The following is a 15,324-nucleotide window of genomic DNA, read 5'->3' on the forward strand; positions in this document are numbered from 1 at the left end:
GAATTTGAGAGAAATAAACTTTTTGAGCATATGGAACATTTCTACGATTTTTTATTTCAGCTCATGAAACATGGGACCTACACTTTACATGTGGCGTAAAATACAAGAACGAGACACTGCTGTAGCCTACTCACAACGAAAAGCTGTTGTTAGTCCAGGAAACCACAGTGGCGAGGTGTAAGGAACAGCCCAAAAACACACACACCTGCAGCACAGGAGGTGTGAAACGAAACAAACTGTTTGTTTCACACCTCCTGTGCTGCAGGTGTGGGTCTAGACTTCTATGACAGAGAAAGTTGGCTAAATTGATGTATCCTTTTTATTTTAATGTTTTCCAAGACACAAACAAATCCCAGGTTACAAGATAATATAAAGGCAGGTAAAAAAAAAAAAAAAAAAACATGTTTGTCAGTTGATAGTTTCATTGTGCAGCATTATGCGTCATCAACAGCTGTCATGTACGTATTAAGGCTGTTTGCGAGTTCACAAAGTACATATTCTACATTTGAGTCCATCTGCTCCACAGAAGTATATCAGGAAAAGTCAACAGAATGACAAAGTACATCAACAGCTCGTTCATTCTTCATCACTGTGTGTACAGAGGAAGTAAATACATACTTCACTGAGAATCTACACCTCTGTAACAGTGCAATCTACTGTACCTAGGGTTGCTAGCCTAGTAGGTGCACAATGCAAAGAGATTCTAGAATCTACAACCATTAACCAATCACTCTTCCCCGTTGCTGCCCTCCCCCTCCTCCCCCTCCCCGCTTCGGGCATTGCAGCGGTTGCCGTGGCGTTTTATGCCCCACACCACGTCAGAGCTGAAGGGGCAGAAGAGGCAGCGGTACATGCCCTGTCTGTGGTTGTGGTAGATGTGATTGAGTAGCGAATACTCTAGTATGAAGGCCTTACTACACTCTTTACAGGAGTAAGGTTTGGGCACATCGTGCTTGTAGCTCACATGGTAGATGGCATGGCCCTTCATCTTGGAGCGCTTGCCGCACAGGCGACAGTTGTAGCGTCCCCCCTGGCGCTGGATATATTTGGTCAGGAAGGCCTCTTCCTGCTTTTTGTGTTTGTCACTTTTTTTGTTGTTGTTGGTCTGTAGCTCCTCCTCTTCCTCTTCGTCATGATCCTCTTCCTCACTGCCTGCCGTAGAGCTTCTCTTTCGTTTCATGGGGCTGTCCTCTTCATTGTCCTCACCTCCCTCCATCTCCTCTATTCCTCTTTTCCCACCTTCCTCCACTTTCTTCACTCCTCCTTTGCCCTCATCCTCCTCTTCTGCCTTGGGCTCACTGGGAGGATGACTACTGTCTTTTGACAGCATGTCTACACTGATACCTTCCTGGTCTTCTCTCCCCTCCCCCCTACGCTCCTCCCCTTCTCCCTCCTCCCCGCCCTCTTCTTCCCCCTCCCCCTCTCCCTTCCCAGAGAGGCAGTGGCTGGTGAGCAGGTGGTCGTAGAGACGAGGGAACTCCCTGGCCGTGTGGAAACACACGTTGCAGTGGAACAGCCGTGCCGTGCGCTGGTAGAAGATGGCGTTGCCCAGGCGACCCACAGGCGTGTCGTCCAGACGGCTTGGGTGGATCTTTGCGATGTGGATGAGGTAGCTGCAGTGGCTCTTACACTGGAGCAGACAGTGGGGACACTGGAGGTGCTGGAGATAGCTGTCCGACTCCCGGTCTCTGTCCCGCCCCTGGCCGCCAGAGGAGGAAGACTGCCTCTTGAGTTCCATCACAGCCCCCTTTGACTCCCTTGACTCGTTAACCTCCATCACGGCTCCCTGTGACTCCTTAATGTCCACAATGGCTTCTTTTGACTCTGACTCATTCACTTCCATCATGGCTGACATGGACTCCTTCACGTCCATTGTGGCTGAAATTGACTCCTTAACGTCCATTGTGGCTTCCTTTGACTCCTTAAAATCCATCATGGCTGTCTCTGACTCCTTAACCTCCATCACGGCTTCCATTGACTGAAGCACACTGGACACAGAGGGGAGTGAAAAACATGGCGTTTTAATTATTGATTGTTGTTTATTTGAACAAGACTGAATGTATGTAATACATAAGTGTTGTTAGTAATGGATTAATAATGATAACGTAACGTAACTTAACAGTTGCTCAAATGCATACAAATGTACAAGCTAGCATTGTAGCACAGCTGTACATCAAGAAATCTGTATCAATAACAACGTGTAGCCTAGTCTACATTCACATCTGACATTGTAGAGGCATAACTCCAGCCATGTCCACAAATTGAAAGTAGGCTACAGCTTATTCCAAAATAGATTTAGCCTAATTCAAGCTAGTTTACTGTGTAAACAATAGCACATAGTTCGTTCGAAAATTTACATTTTAACTCACCTATCAGTTCTCAAAAATCCAATGAAGTACACATTTCATATTTCCGTGACTAGGTAGACTATTCCTGATTGTTGTTCGTTCACGTTTTGCTGAATTATTTGATACAATAACAAAAATCTGCTATAATGTAACTGTTTTTCCTCGGGAGCCTTTCCTTGGCCTATCAGAAGTGACGCTCAGTACGTTGAAGTGACGTAGCCTCCATCATTAACCCTCTACTCACCGCTTCGGCTTCCTGCTGTTCTGTACAACAACAGAAGAATCCATGCGTGGTCTATCCTGAACTTCTTGGTTCGGTCGGTGTTGCTTCTTCTCGTCCTTTTGGCTAACATAAGGTGAAGAAGTATCGGTTCTGCTCGGGCTATCGCTGGGACAAATCATGGGAACCGCGTCGTCCCACAATATATTTCTCAGTGTATGCAGTCTAAAGCATTCTTTGCTAAAATGAGCCTCGCATATCCGAGTGCCGTCCAAGACGTCATTCCCGTGTAGGGAGGCGAATTCCACCCATTTTCGGAATACGATATAGTCTTTTGGAAAAGAGTGGAAACTGGCGGATTTCGGAGGTTTGCAGCCCGGGACTATGCACCTATCGGCATTTTGCAAATAGGGCAAGCACCACGTGATATTTAGGTTTCCTCCATAGAGGTAGAAAGAGGACTAATCTTTGAATATGTGCACAAACGGCTGCTTTGACAGCATGCCACTGGTGTATAATAAGAACAGGGCACGCCATTGAGGGCAATCTCATAGAGCTAGATAGAGGACTCTAGTGCCCAAAAGCCTGTTTTAGCATGGGCAGTGCCATTGAGTACTTTAGCCATTTTGAAATAGTCCATTTGGTGGGACTGCCTATGGCTTAAGTAAGGATCACGTAATTCCATCCAGGTCACCAGGATGGATCAGCCAATGAATTATACTTGTGAGGAAACATTCCATAACTGCAGGTGGCAGTAAATCGCCAACCTTGGCTTTATACCTGTTCAAACAACCCACTCTAGATGGCAGTGTGGACCCTTTCAGCTTGTTTATCAACTCACAGAAGTAGTAGAAGAAGAAAATAGACTACTTCAAATGGAGATGGCCTTAATGGCCATGCCCATGCTCTCACAGACACCATAATGGGACAGAGACAATGATGCGATGTCTATCTAAGTCTATGGACTATCTCCATTTTAAAGTAGTCCATTTTATTTTTTTGTATTTGAATAAAGTGTAAAGCTAATAAAATTGGTGATTTACCGCCACCTGCAGTGCTGGGGCCTGAACCAACTCTTGTCATTCATTTATTGTGGCCACTAGATGGCGGTGATATAGCTAAAGTCATTTACAAACCATAGGCACCCAGTTGACTACTTTGAAATGGTGAAAGCCCTCAATGGCAGGGCCCCCTTTCTACCTCTATGGTTTAATGAGTCATGCCAACAAAAGGCTGCATTTCATTCCCAAAAGAATGTCCCCTACACCCCTCCCTTCTCTTCTCGTGAAGGGGGGTAAAGGATAGTGGGACGAACAGAGGGGACAGGTTTTCGGAATGATATGCAGCTTAGATTTTGTCTTGTGATTCCTTTGGCTCCAAATGTGTAAATCTCCAATAAAAGTTGTATCAATTAAACATCACAAAAATCTAACAGGGTGGACATTTTGTGGTCTTTGGTATTTCCCATGTCTTCTATGACCAGAAGCATCTTATTTCCACATCACTTCCCCTCAAATGTGGAAAACGACCCGGTTCCCGAGTAAAAATGTGTGAAAGGCGGAACAGAAAGAGTTGTGTCTGAGAGACTGGTTAAGAGAAGGTGAACAGAAGGAGCATGGTGCCGACATTCTTGTAAACAATGAATGCTGGGTAATATCACACATTTAACCTCTAGATTTCTCAGCCTACCCCTCAACCACACATACACACACACATCTACTCACACTCTCAATCCTAGACAAACCAATGGTCATTTACTTAATGTACCTCGTAACTCAGCAAAGAGTTGAACTGGCAAACAGTAGGTCCTGAAACAGTGTTGGCACATATGGCACCCACTATGACTAGAAACCTCTCACTTCCCCTCAAACGTTAGAAATGGCCCGGATACAGAGTAAAGATTTGTGAAAGGTGGAACCGAAAGGGTTGTGGCTGAGAGACTGGTTAGGAGAAGGTGAACAGAAGGAGCATGGTGCCGACATTGAATGCTGTTGCCTGGCTACTCAAACTCCTTGCTCTGGCCAAACGCTACGCCACGCCCATGGATGTAAGTTTATTCTCTGCAATTAGTCTGGATCTGAGTAACTCCCAGACGGTTTATAGAACGCAAACACATTCTAAACACTCTGATTGGTCCCAGAAACCGATGGGTTGGGGCAAAGCCAGAACACACATGGGTAAAGCGGTGTTTAGAAAATGTGTCATTGGCTTTGATACTCTGATTGGTTAGATATGATGCAATCACGCTGATGACTTTGTTTTGTATATCACCCCTCATTTTGACGTCACCACTAACAAATTCAATGATGGCAGTCTCAGACTGAAGTATGTAGCGAACATAGAGCAGTGGAAGAATTCAGTTTGAGTCGTCAGGAAATCAGTGCTGGGTAATATCACACATTTACTCTCCATATTTCTCAGCCTTCCCCTCAACCACAAACACACACACACATCTACTCACACCCTCAATCCTAGACAAACCCATGGCCGTCTACTTACTGCACCTCGTGACTCAGCAAAGAGTTGAACTGGCAAACAGTAGGTCCTGAAAACAGGGTTGGCACATATGGCACCCACTCCCACACCCTCCCTGTCTGCCAGCACCTTCACACACACACACACACACACACGCACACACAAAATATCATATTAAAGTTTCTGAAGCTGTGCTTGGGGCTCAGTGTGTGTTAGTAGTGTAGAGATCATGTCGACTCTCCTCTCAGAGTGTTTGTATGAGATCAGTCAACAGGCTGCACCTCCCTGTAAGGATTACCACCAACTCACAGTCACCCAGACACAGGTACAGTACAGACACCTACAGGAACAGTACAGTCACCTACAGACACAGGTACAGTACAGACACCTACAGGAACAGTACAGTCACCTACAGACACAGGTACAGTACAGACAACTACAGGAACAGTACAGTCACCTACAGACACAGGTACAGCACAGACAACTACAGGAACAGTACAGTCACCTACAGACACAGGTACAGTACAGACAACTACAGGAACAGTACAGTCACCTACAGACACAGGTACAGTACAGACAACTACAGGAACAGTACAGACACATACAGGTACAGTACAGACACCTACAGGAACAGTACAGTCACCTACAGACACGGGTACAGTACAGACACCTACAGGAACAGTACAGTCACCTACAGACACAGGTACAGTACAGACAACTACAGGAACAGTACAGTCACCTACAGGAACAGGAACAGTACAGACACCTACAGGAACAGGAACAGCACAGACACCTACAGGAACAGTACAGACACCAACAGGAACAGGAACAGGAACAGTACAGACACCTACAGGAACAGGAACAGTACAGACACCTACAGGAACAGGAACAGTACAGACACCTACAGCTACAGGAACAGTACAGACACCTACAGCTACAGGAACAGTACAGACACCTACAGGAACAGTACAGACACCAACAGGAACAGGAACAGCACAGACACCTACAGGAACAGTACAGACACCAACAGGAACAGGAACAGTACAGACACCTACAGGAACAGGAACAGTACAGACACCTACAGGAACAGGAACAGTACAGACACCTACAGCTACAGGAACAGTACAGACACCTACAGGAACAGGAACAGTACAGACACCTACAGCTACAGGAACAGTACAGAAACCTACAGGAACAGGAACAGTACAGACACCTACAGGAACAGGAACAGCACAGACACCTACAGGAACAGTACAGACACCAACAGGAACAGGAACAGGAACAGTACAGACACCTACAGGAACAGGAACAGTACAGACACCTACAGGAACAGGAACAGTACAGACACCTACAGCTACAGGAACAGTACAGACACCTACAGCTACAGGAACAGTACAGACACCTACAGGAACAGTACAGACACCAACAGGAACAGGAACAGCACAGACACCTACAGGAACAGTACAGACACCAACAGGAACAGGAACAGGAACAGTACAGACACCTACAGGAACAGGAACAGTACAGACACCTACAGGAACAGGAACAGTACAGACACCTACAGCTACAGGAACAGTACAGACACCTACAGGAACAGGAACAGTACAGACACCTACAGCTACAGGAACAGTACAGAAACCTACAGGAACAGGAACAGTACAGACACCTACAGGAACAGGAACAGTACAGACATCTACAGCTACAGGAACAGTACAGACACATAGCTTAGTCCATTCCACTGGCTTTTGGATGTCTTTTAGGTTCAGCATTTAGAAGCTGTTTCATAACGTATGTCAGCCGAGGGGAGGGAGGGAATGCAACCCTGGAAATCTCATCAGCTTTAGGGCTCTGCTACAGATGTGGATCAGTTTCCGGGCTAGACACATGGTAGAGTTTTAAAGAAATGTAAAAATGGTAAAGAACAAAACATCCCATTAAATTCCACAGTAATTGGGAATAGTCATTTACACAGTCAAGTGAACAAAATGTGTTTTGTAACTAACTGGCTACATTTGTACACTGTGAACTGTTAGGCTATTGTGTATTAACTTGTAATCATGTAGACCTGGTTTGGTCGTAGGTGGTTTTCAGGGTGTGGAGAGTGTCCTGTCCTCTACGACACGAGAAACCACAACCTGCAGAAAACAAGAAATCACACACAGACTTCCTACAGGATAGCCACACACAAGGTAGAGTGTGTGTGTGTGTGTGTGTGTGTGTGTGTGTGTGTGTGTGTGTGTGTGTGTGTGTGTGTGTGTGTGTGTGTGTGTGAGTGTGTGTGTTAGAGAGATAGGTTATTTTAGGTCACACAAGTGCATACTCTCCATAAATAATTCTGTCATATAAAACCCAACGATCAATCTGTCATATTGAACAACCCGACCATGGGCAAGTCTAGACATGGAACGAGAGAGCCTACTCCCACAATATCCTTTTAATGGTCCATAGCAAGAATACACAATAAAATAATTGTATTGTCCAATTCCAAAGATCATACGATTTATTTAGAATAGATGCCAATAGCCTATTACTATTTAAAATAAACTTTTATTGAAAGAGAATGTGTGTGGGGGGTCCGTCACAGGTCACATAGGGCGAGTGTTTGGTCCACACACTCTGGACTACGTGGTGAACCTGTGCTGGCATCGCTATGACTACCTGGTCCGGCTCCCTGATTGGCTGCTCCTGAACATCCTGTCCTTCCTGGAGTGGACAGAGATTAAGAACATCTCCCAGACCTGCAAGAGGCTCCAACAGGTAGGCTAACCATGATGACATCATTGTAAGGATTTATAATAATGATTGGGGTTATTATGCTGGTAGAGCTTTTCTCAGACTGAAAAATGCTCAACATTTATGATCTCTCCTCCTCCCTCTGTTGCCCCTATCATTTCTCCCTCTCTCCCCCTTTTTCTCCCCCCTCCCATCCTCCTCTTTACCCCTAGCTATGCTGCAGTGAGGTGTTTTGGGAACGGGGGACAGCAGGGGCCAGGTACGGGCAGAGTGAGGTCACCATGGAGGGTGTGAGCCGTTCTCTACAGCGCCGCCTGGTGGTATTTCACAGAAGACAGGTGCTCTCCCGTCTGGCCCAGCAGCAGCACAGCAAGAGGAAGAACAGTATCTGGCACCTGTGAGAGTGTTAGCCTGGTCACGCAGACTGACCACTGCGCTCTCGTTTCGTTTTACTTCAACAGAACGTGAGCTATTGCACAATCAGGCTGATTTCACCAGGCTACATGTGAGACAGAGAGAGGAGCAAAGTATGTCTGTCGGTCTGTCTATCTATCTGTTAGTCTGTCTGTCTGTCTCTCTCTCAAACACTTTCAAGATATTTGATTATTATCTATTACATTTCCATGACCTGGGAAATAGTTACATTAGGCACCTAGGGCAGAGTTAGTTTATATGGGCAGTGGAGCTGCCTGTGAGCGTTTTGAATGGCCAGCAGGTGGTGATATTAAGCAAAAATCAGAGAGCCTCATAAACCTCTCTGATTCACCAATTGGTGAGTTTGGTAGCCTGCTGAAGGAAGTCTGAGCTCAACTGGGGAAGAGTTATTGCTATCCCAAAACCTTTTAATGGTTATAATGATACATAGCTAATGTTGTTTGTTTTTGTGTTTTTGGTCTCAAATGATAGAATAAAGAACATATGGTACAATCACCTATACATTGTGTCTGTGATGAATCAAGCATATAGACAGGGTTCTTCAATTCCGGTCCTGGAGGGCCGAAACACCTCTGTTTTTCATCCTCTCCTTCTAATCAGGGGCTAATTCAGACCTGGGACACCAGGTGAGTGCAATTAACTACCAGGTAGAAATAAAAAACAGAAGTGTTTCGGCCCTCCAGGACCGGAATTGAAGAACCCTGATATAGACAGTAGTTCATCAATAGAATGAACCTTTTTTATTCTCCGATGTACTGCAGGCAGATCAGAAGTCCTAATCCAATGCATGTGATTGAATATACTGGTCGCCCATCTGAGTGCTCTAGTCTTCTCTACCCACCAGAGGCTAAAGCCTATAGTACTGTGGAGGCTTTCTGCTTGGGCGTTATCATGTTAGAGACCCCCCTCTGGTGTGACCTAGCTGTAATAAAATTCCATTCTCTGAGTGATGCAGCACACGCATACACCGCACCACAGCTCTCTTGGGGCATATTGACTATTGATGGACCACAATGATTGTATAGAGTAGAACACATATTTTGGAATGCAATATGTGTTCTTTTCAAAGACTTGAAAATAAGTAAAAGGTGTTGTCTGAGAGAGAAAAAAGTTGTCAGAGAGAAGAGAGAGAGAGAGAGAGAGAGAGAGAGAGAGAGAGAGAGAGAGAGAGAGAAGAGAGAGAGAGAGAGAGAGAGAGAGAGAGAGAGAGAGAGAGAGAGAGAGATAATGAGCAAGGGAAAGAGGGGGAGAGAGAGAGAGAGGATACGTTTTTATTTAATATACTAGTGCACTATGTAAGGAATAGTGTGCCATTTGGGACGTAGACACAATCTGAAAGGCCCAGTACAAGCATGGTCTATCATTGACAGCTATTTAATGGTGGCTGACAGAGCAGCCACATGATAGTCCCAGGAGTGGCCTGCCCATTCAGTACTGTGACAAAGATCAATGAATGAGGAGCTCGCTCTCTCTCACACACTCCAACTGTTCACTCGCTCTGGTAGAGGGTTAACGAATTCCATTCTGACAACGGAGATAGATGAGGGCCGAATTTCATTTTGAAAAACTAGCCTTCTCTCTCTGGCAAGGAGAGTAGAAGGAAAAATTCTTTTGGAACGGAATGCAAAAAGTAGCACAGATTTTACAGCCTGGGTGTAGCCTATGAAATATCATCCAAATAAATAAAAATAATATATACTGTATATATATATAAAAATGTATATACAGTACCAGTCAAAAGTTTGGACACACCTACTCATTCAAGGGTTTTTCTTTATTTGTACTATTTTCTAAATTGTAGAATAATAGTGAAGACATCAAACTATGAAATAACACATATGGAATCATGTAGTAACCAAAAAGTTATATTTTATATTTGAGATTCTTCAAAGTAGCCACCCTTTGCCTTGATGACAGCGTTGCACACTCTTGGCATTCTCTCAACCAGCATCACCTGGAATGCTTTTACAACAGTCTTGAAGGAGTTCCCACATATGCTGAGCACTTGTTGGCTGCTTTTCCTTCACTCTGTGGTCCAACTCATCCCAAACCATCTCAATTGGGTTGAGGTCAGGTGATTGTGGAGGCCAGGTCATCTGATGCAGCACTCCATTACTCTCCTTCTTGGTCAAATAGCCCTTACACAGCCTGGAGGTGTGTTGGGTCATTGTCCTGTAAGCGCAAACCAGATGGGATGGCGTATCGCTGCAGAATGCTGTGGTAGCCATGCTGGTTAAGTGTGCCTTGAATTCTAAATAAATCACTGACAGTGTCACCAGCAAAGCACCCCCACACCATCACACCTCCTCCTCCATGCTTCACGGTGGGAACCACACATGCAGAGATCATCCGTTCACCTACTCTGCGTCTCACAAAGACACGGCGGTTGGAACCAAAAATCTCATATTTGGACTCATCAGACCAAAGGACAGATTTCCACCGGTCTAATGTCCATTGCTCATGTTTCTTGGCCCAAGCAAGTCTCTTCTTATTATTGGCTGTCCTTTAGTAGTGGTTTCTTTGCAGCAATTCGACCATGAAGACCTGATTCATGCAGTCTCATCTGAACAGTTGATGTTGAGATGTGTCTGTTACTTGAACTCTGTGAAGCATTTATTTGGGCTGCAATTTCTGAGGCTGGTAACTTATCCTCTGCAGCAGAGGCAACTCTGGGTCTTTCTTTCCTGTGGCGGTCCTCGTGAGAGCTAGTTTCATCATAGCGATTTGATGGTTTTTGCGAGTGCACTTGAAGAAACTTTAAAAGTTCTTGAAATGTTCCGTATTGACTGACCTTCATGTCTTAAAGTAATGATGGACTGTCGTTTCTCTTTGCTTATTTGAGCTGTTCTTGCCATAATATGGACTTGGTCTTTTACCAAATAGGGCTATCTTCTGTATACCAACCCTACCTTGTCACAACACAACTGATTGGCTGAAACGCATTAAGAAGGAAAGAAATTCCACAAATTGACTTTTAACAAGGCACACCTGTAAATTGAAATCCATTCCAGGTGACTACCTCATGAAGCTGGTTGAGAGAATGCCAAGAGTGTGTAAAGCTGTCATCAAGGCAAAGGGTGGCTACTTTAAAGAATCTCAAATATAAAATATAGTTTGATTTGTTTAATACTTTTTTGGTTACTACATGATTCCATATGTGTTATTTCATAGTTTTGATGTCTTCACTATTATTCTACAATGTAGAAAATAGTAACAATAAAGAAAAACCCTTGAATGAGTAGGTGTGTCCAAACGTTTGACTGGTACTGTATGTATATTACAGCCATAGATGTAGAAACACTTTTTAAGAAAAGTGAAAAGAGTTTTGACAGAAGTGACTGTGTCGATTGTGGTGGTTCTATACCCACCACTGCCTACCTCCTACGCAGTCTTTTACCACTTCTCACCTGCTGCAATGTTCTGAGCTGTTTCTTTGTTGTGTAATGGCGCTAAGCTTTGGCCTTGAACACTGAGAAGTGACTAAACAACGTTGTTCAAATAAAGCGGTCGTGCCTGGTATGAATAGAGTTATCAGCCGCTCAGTCAACACAGCTGAGAGCTCTTTTGGGGCTTTTTAAATGAACGCAGGCTAAAGAGCTTTGGGGTGTCTTGAAAATCACTTTACAAATAACATATAATATTGCTATAATTTAACCTTTCTTGGTGGTTCAAGGCTGGGCAATATGGCTCTCTTGTCGAGAGTTAGACTCTAAACTAATTATATGGGGCAGAACATGCAGGGAAAATGGGAGAATGCGTCGCGGCTGATATGATGCTGATCCTGGCGCTGTCCTTTCAGCACCACCTGTCGAGCTGGTGCTATGCGAGTGGAGCAGGTCGGGACCACGGAGAGCGGTTATAGCCAACAAAACGCTGTTCAATGCTGCAAACGCTGCACTTCACTGCATCTGCTGGACACACACACCCACACACACATTAAGATTTCTAGCTAGAGAGCACTTATCAATAAACTACAGTATTCGTTTTGTTCTATCATGTTCCATATGGCTCTACAACGCTCTGGACGTTTCACCCAGCCTCTGTTCTCTCTGGTTGTGTGTTGGGACGGAACAGGTGAATGCCATGTACAGTATGACGACCTGTAGCATTGAAGCAGCTGCACAGAAATCTTGCTCTGTTCGGTTATCTGGCTTCACAATGAAGAACAGTTGTGCCCCCCCCCTCCCCCCCTGAGGGCCGCCAAACCGAATTACAGTAAGCTACAGCAATGGCGAATTCCAATCACGGTTTGGAAGTGACTGGAAAAGACGGGAAAGAGCAAGCTGGCCGGTGAAGTGACGATATCTCGAGTCACTTTTACCGAAACTGGGGGAGCGTCTCGTTCGTAGGTGATGATGTGGAAACCACGTGTCTACGTAATGGATAGCCGATCTCTCGGTTCGAACCCCTCCTCCCTCTATCCCCCCCGCCCGCCTATCTCCAGCGCAGGGGTACGGGACCACGCACACACATCTCTACCGGATGCGTTGTACTTTTGGGAGAAGGGAGGGCCATAGTCAGCTTATTTTCATCAACAAGGTGAGGAAGAGAGCAAAAAAGAAGAGGGGGAAAGAGAAAACAGAAACTACCCGGATAGGAGAGCCGCAACAGCAGCAGTGCAGTGGGACTCTATCAAAGAAGCATGGATTATTCATAAAAAACCCAGGCTTTATTCAATATTCAACACGGTTTTTTTAAAGACGCAGGAACGAAGGGATTGGGGATTGATTCCTGCTGTGATTTACAGTAAAAGCCAGTAGCCTTCACCAACGTGACGACGCGACTTGATTTGGATTCGATTGGCTATGCGTTGTTGGTTAGAAAGCTCCGCTGCAGTGTTCGCATAGGGATGGTACCCCTACGGGTTCACTAACGGACCGAACCCACATCCACCCTCACCCCGGGAACGTACGAACTAATATGCAATGGTTTTTTGTCCAGAAATCCCCTGCGTTTCGCCGACTACACGCTAGCTCCGCATGTCTGTCTGCCGCACCGCTCCCCCTGTGCGGCAGATGCGATCTAAAGAGTATATTTGGGCTTCTGACGCGCCGGCCAGGCGGCAGCAGCAGTACCCGCAGCAGCGATACCGCTAAGGAGCAGGAGCAAGTGGAGGAAACTGCAGCAGGCGCCTTTATTCTGCGGTATAACGAAGCGTTTCTGCAGCTAAGCGCCAACTCGAAGGACCCGGGGATTCACCTGTTCTGTTCTATGGTCCAGCTGGTTGGGCCGAGTCGCAGAGCTAAGCCCAACGGGACCTGGCTGTTATGCAAGCGGGGGGAGCGAGTCCCCATGAGGGTGTCTAGGCTGCTGGAGCGCTCCTCGACCAAATCGATGAGGTTTCTTTGGAACATTTACAGCAAAGGATCGCATATGCTGCAGTGTCTTTGTGGCAAGAGTCTCAAGAAAACCAAGAACCCAACTGGTGAGTGAGAGACTGAGTGAGTGAGAGAGAAAGAGAGAGAGCGAGGGACCCCCATGTGTGGTTCTGTGTGTGTGTGTGTTTCCCCCTGTGACTGCACTGTTCGGCGCAAGCTTATGGTTGCTGGTGTGTTGTAGCTGCAATCGCAATTGTGCACCAAGTGAGCGCAGGGGGAGAGGAGGGGGGGGAGAAAGAGGAGGAGGAGAGGAGGGGGTGAATAACTTATTTGCGCAGACCCCACTACTGCTGCCACTGCTGGTGTTACGTGTGTTTGTGTGTGTGTGTTTGTGTGTTGAGCGCGCGCGTGCCAGAAGCGCAGCAGGAAAAAAAGCCAACACACAAAAACAAATCCCTCCAACACAACCACACAGCAACACATAGATTTCAGCTGTTGCGGAACTTTCTTCAGGTGATTGTAGGGCCTGTTATGCCAATGGTATTTGGCTGCAGACTGTATCGAGGCTGCGTATTTTCACTGTGCTGTGGCTGCCGCTGTTCTCACTCGGGTTTGTTCGGGTTTGTATCACTGCAGTATAGCTCACTTCTGCAACACTTCCACGGGCTCAGCTCAGTACTGGCCCAGTCAAACACGCTGCGGCTCTCAGCCTAAACGCAATGATTCCCCTTTACGCCTATATTCAGATATCACCATGCATGCGAATTGGACATCTAGGCTATCTGTTGATGCAGTTCACTCAGATACGTTGCCATGACTGTAAATACACGCTGAGATATTCACAGCATATTTTTTTTTGTTGCATAGAGCTTTTGATCTATAAATAGCATCATCAGCTATTCCAACACCTAGGCCTTTAGCAACTCATGCAAAGCAATGCGACATATGCTGCACTAACAATGGAACATTTACGCCAACTTTATGCGTAAAAGGCTATTTATTTTTATTTGGGGTGTGTGAATTACATTAGGCCTACCACGTCTTTTCTCTCTCCCCCAAATAGGTAATTTTTCTAGTAGGCCTACACTGAAAATAAATGAAGGTTCTTATAGTTATTCCTCAGCTCTTAAAGGGATACTTCGTGATTTTGGCAGTGAAGCCCTTTATCTACTTCCCCAGAGTCAGATGAACTCGTGGATACTATTTTTATGTCTCTGTGTGCAGTTTGAAGAAAGTTGCTAACTAGCAATAGCGCAATTGGTCATTCTAGCAGTTCCCATAGACTTCCAGTCATTGCACTAACGCTAGTTAGCATTGGCTCACGAAACTGCCTCTAACTTCCTTCATACTGGACACATATACAGTTGAAGTCGGAAGTCGTTTTTCAACCACTCCACAAATTTCTTGTTAACAAACTATAGTTTTGGCAAGTAGTTTTTCCAACAATTGTTTACAGACAGATTATTTCACTGTATCACAATTCCAGTGGGTCAGAAGTTTACATACACTAAGTTGACTGTGCCTTTAAACAGCTTGGAACATTCCAGAAAATGATGTCATGGCTTTAGAAGCTTCTGATAGGCTAATTGACATCATTTGACTCAATTGGAGGTGTACCTGTGGACAGTGGCGGCTCCTGAAAAAATTCTCAGGGGGGGCAATTTTTCTGATGATTTAGGTGACCTACACACATTTTCAAAAAGATATGTCCAGCAACAACATGAAGACAGGGGCAGCATATAAGTCAATGCCAGAAGCATTTATTGACTGATCTCAAAAGTGTTGGCTTACAAAA

General features: G+C 45.3%; 3 protein-coding genes across 4 annotated transcripts in view; 2 read left to right on the forward strand and 1 right to left on the reverse strand.

The window, feature by feature from the left end:
- Nucleotides 1–33: 33 nt before the first annotated feature.
- On the reverse strand, nt 34–3,910 carry LOC121557989 (chromosome alignment-maintaining phosphoprotein 1). 2 transcript variants are annotated; one of them, XM_041871437.2, is made up of 2 exons: nt 2,593–3,910; nt 34–1,988 (listed from the first exon to the last, which is right to left on the reverse strand). In XM_041871437.2, the coding sequence occupies exons 1-2, from the start codon at nt 2,748–2,750 to the stop codon at nt 728–730; spliced, it is 1,419 nt and encodes a 472-aa protein (XP_041727371.2). In that variant the 5' UTR covers nt 2,751–3,910; the 3' UTR covers nt 34–727. The 2 variants fall into 2 exon arrangements, with proteins under 2 accessions (XP_041727371.2, XP_041727372.2); XM_041871438.2 differs by lacking the exon at nt 2,593–3,910 and adding an exon at nt 2,370–2,555.
- A 1,342-nt stretch (nt 3,911–5,252) lies between these two features.
- On the forward strand, nt 5,253–8,667 carry LOC121557993 (F-box only protein 36-like). The gene is made up of 4 exons (XM_041871444.2): nt 5,253–5,368; nt 7,124–7,232; nt 7,628–7,800; nt 7,989–8,667. Exons 1-4 carry the CDS (start codon nt 5,273–5,275, stop codon nt 8,175–8,177), a joined length of 567 nt encoding a protein of 188 aa, XP_041727378.2. The 5' UTR covers nt 5,253–5,272; the 3' UTR covers nt 8,178–8,667.
- A 3,974-nt stretch (nt 8,668–12,641) lies between these two features.
- LOC121557986 (fibroblast growth factor 14-like) overlaps nt 12,642–15,324 on the forward strand; it is a 46,284-nt gene continuing 43,601 nt past the window's right edge. Inside the window, exon 1 of the mRNA XM_041871431.2 lies at nt 12,642–13,636. Coding sequence (XP_041727365.2) covers nt 13,132–13,636 — 505 coding nt within the window. The 5' untranslated portion in view covers nt 12,642–13,131. The remainder of the gene's footprint in view (nt 13,637–15,324) is intronic.

The sequence above is a fragment of the Coregonus clupeaformis genome, chromosome 28 (assembly GCF_020615455.1).
Source record: "Coregonus clupeaformis isolate EN_2021a chromosome 28, ASM2061545v1, whole genome shotgun sequence".
NCBI classification, from domain to species: Eukaryota; Metazoa; Chordata; class Actinopteri; order Salmoniformes; family Salmonidae; genus Coregonus; species Coregonus clupeaformis.

Coding starts and splice junctions, on each gene's coding strand:
- LOC121557993 (XM_041871444.2), top strand. CDS start 5,273: ATGTCGACTCTCCTCTCAGAGTGTTTGTATGAGATCAGTCAACAGGCT. Junction 7,233..7,627: donor ACAGGATAGCCACACACAAG/GTAGAGTGTGTG, acceptor GGTCCGTCACAG/GTCACATAGGGCGAGTGTTT. Junction 7,801..7,988: donor CCTGCAAGAGGCTCCAACAG/GTAGGCTAACCA, acceptor CTTTACCCCTAG/CTATGCTGCAGTGAGGTGTT.
- LOC121557989 (XM_041871437.2), bottom strand. CDS start 2,750: ATGATTTGTCCCAGCGATAGCCCGAGCAGAACCGATACTTCTTCACCT. Junction 1,989..2,592: donor AACAGCAGGAAGCCGAAGCG/GTGAGTAGAGGG, acceptor CTCTGTGTCCAG/TGTGCTTCAGTCAATGGAAG.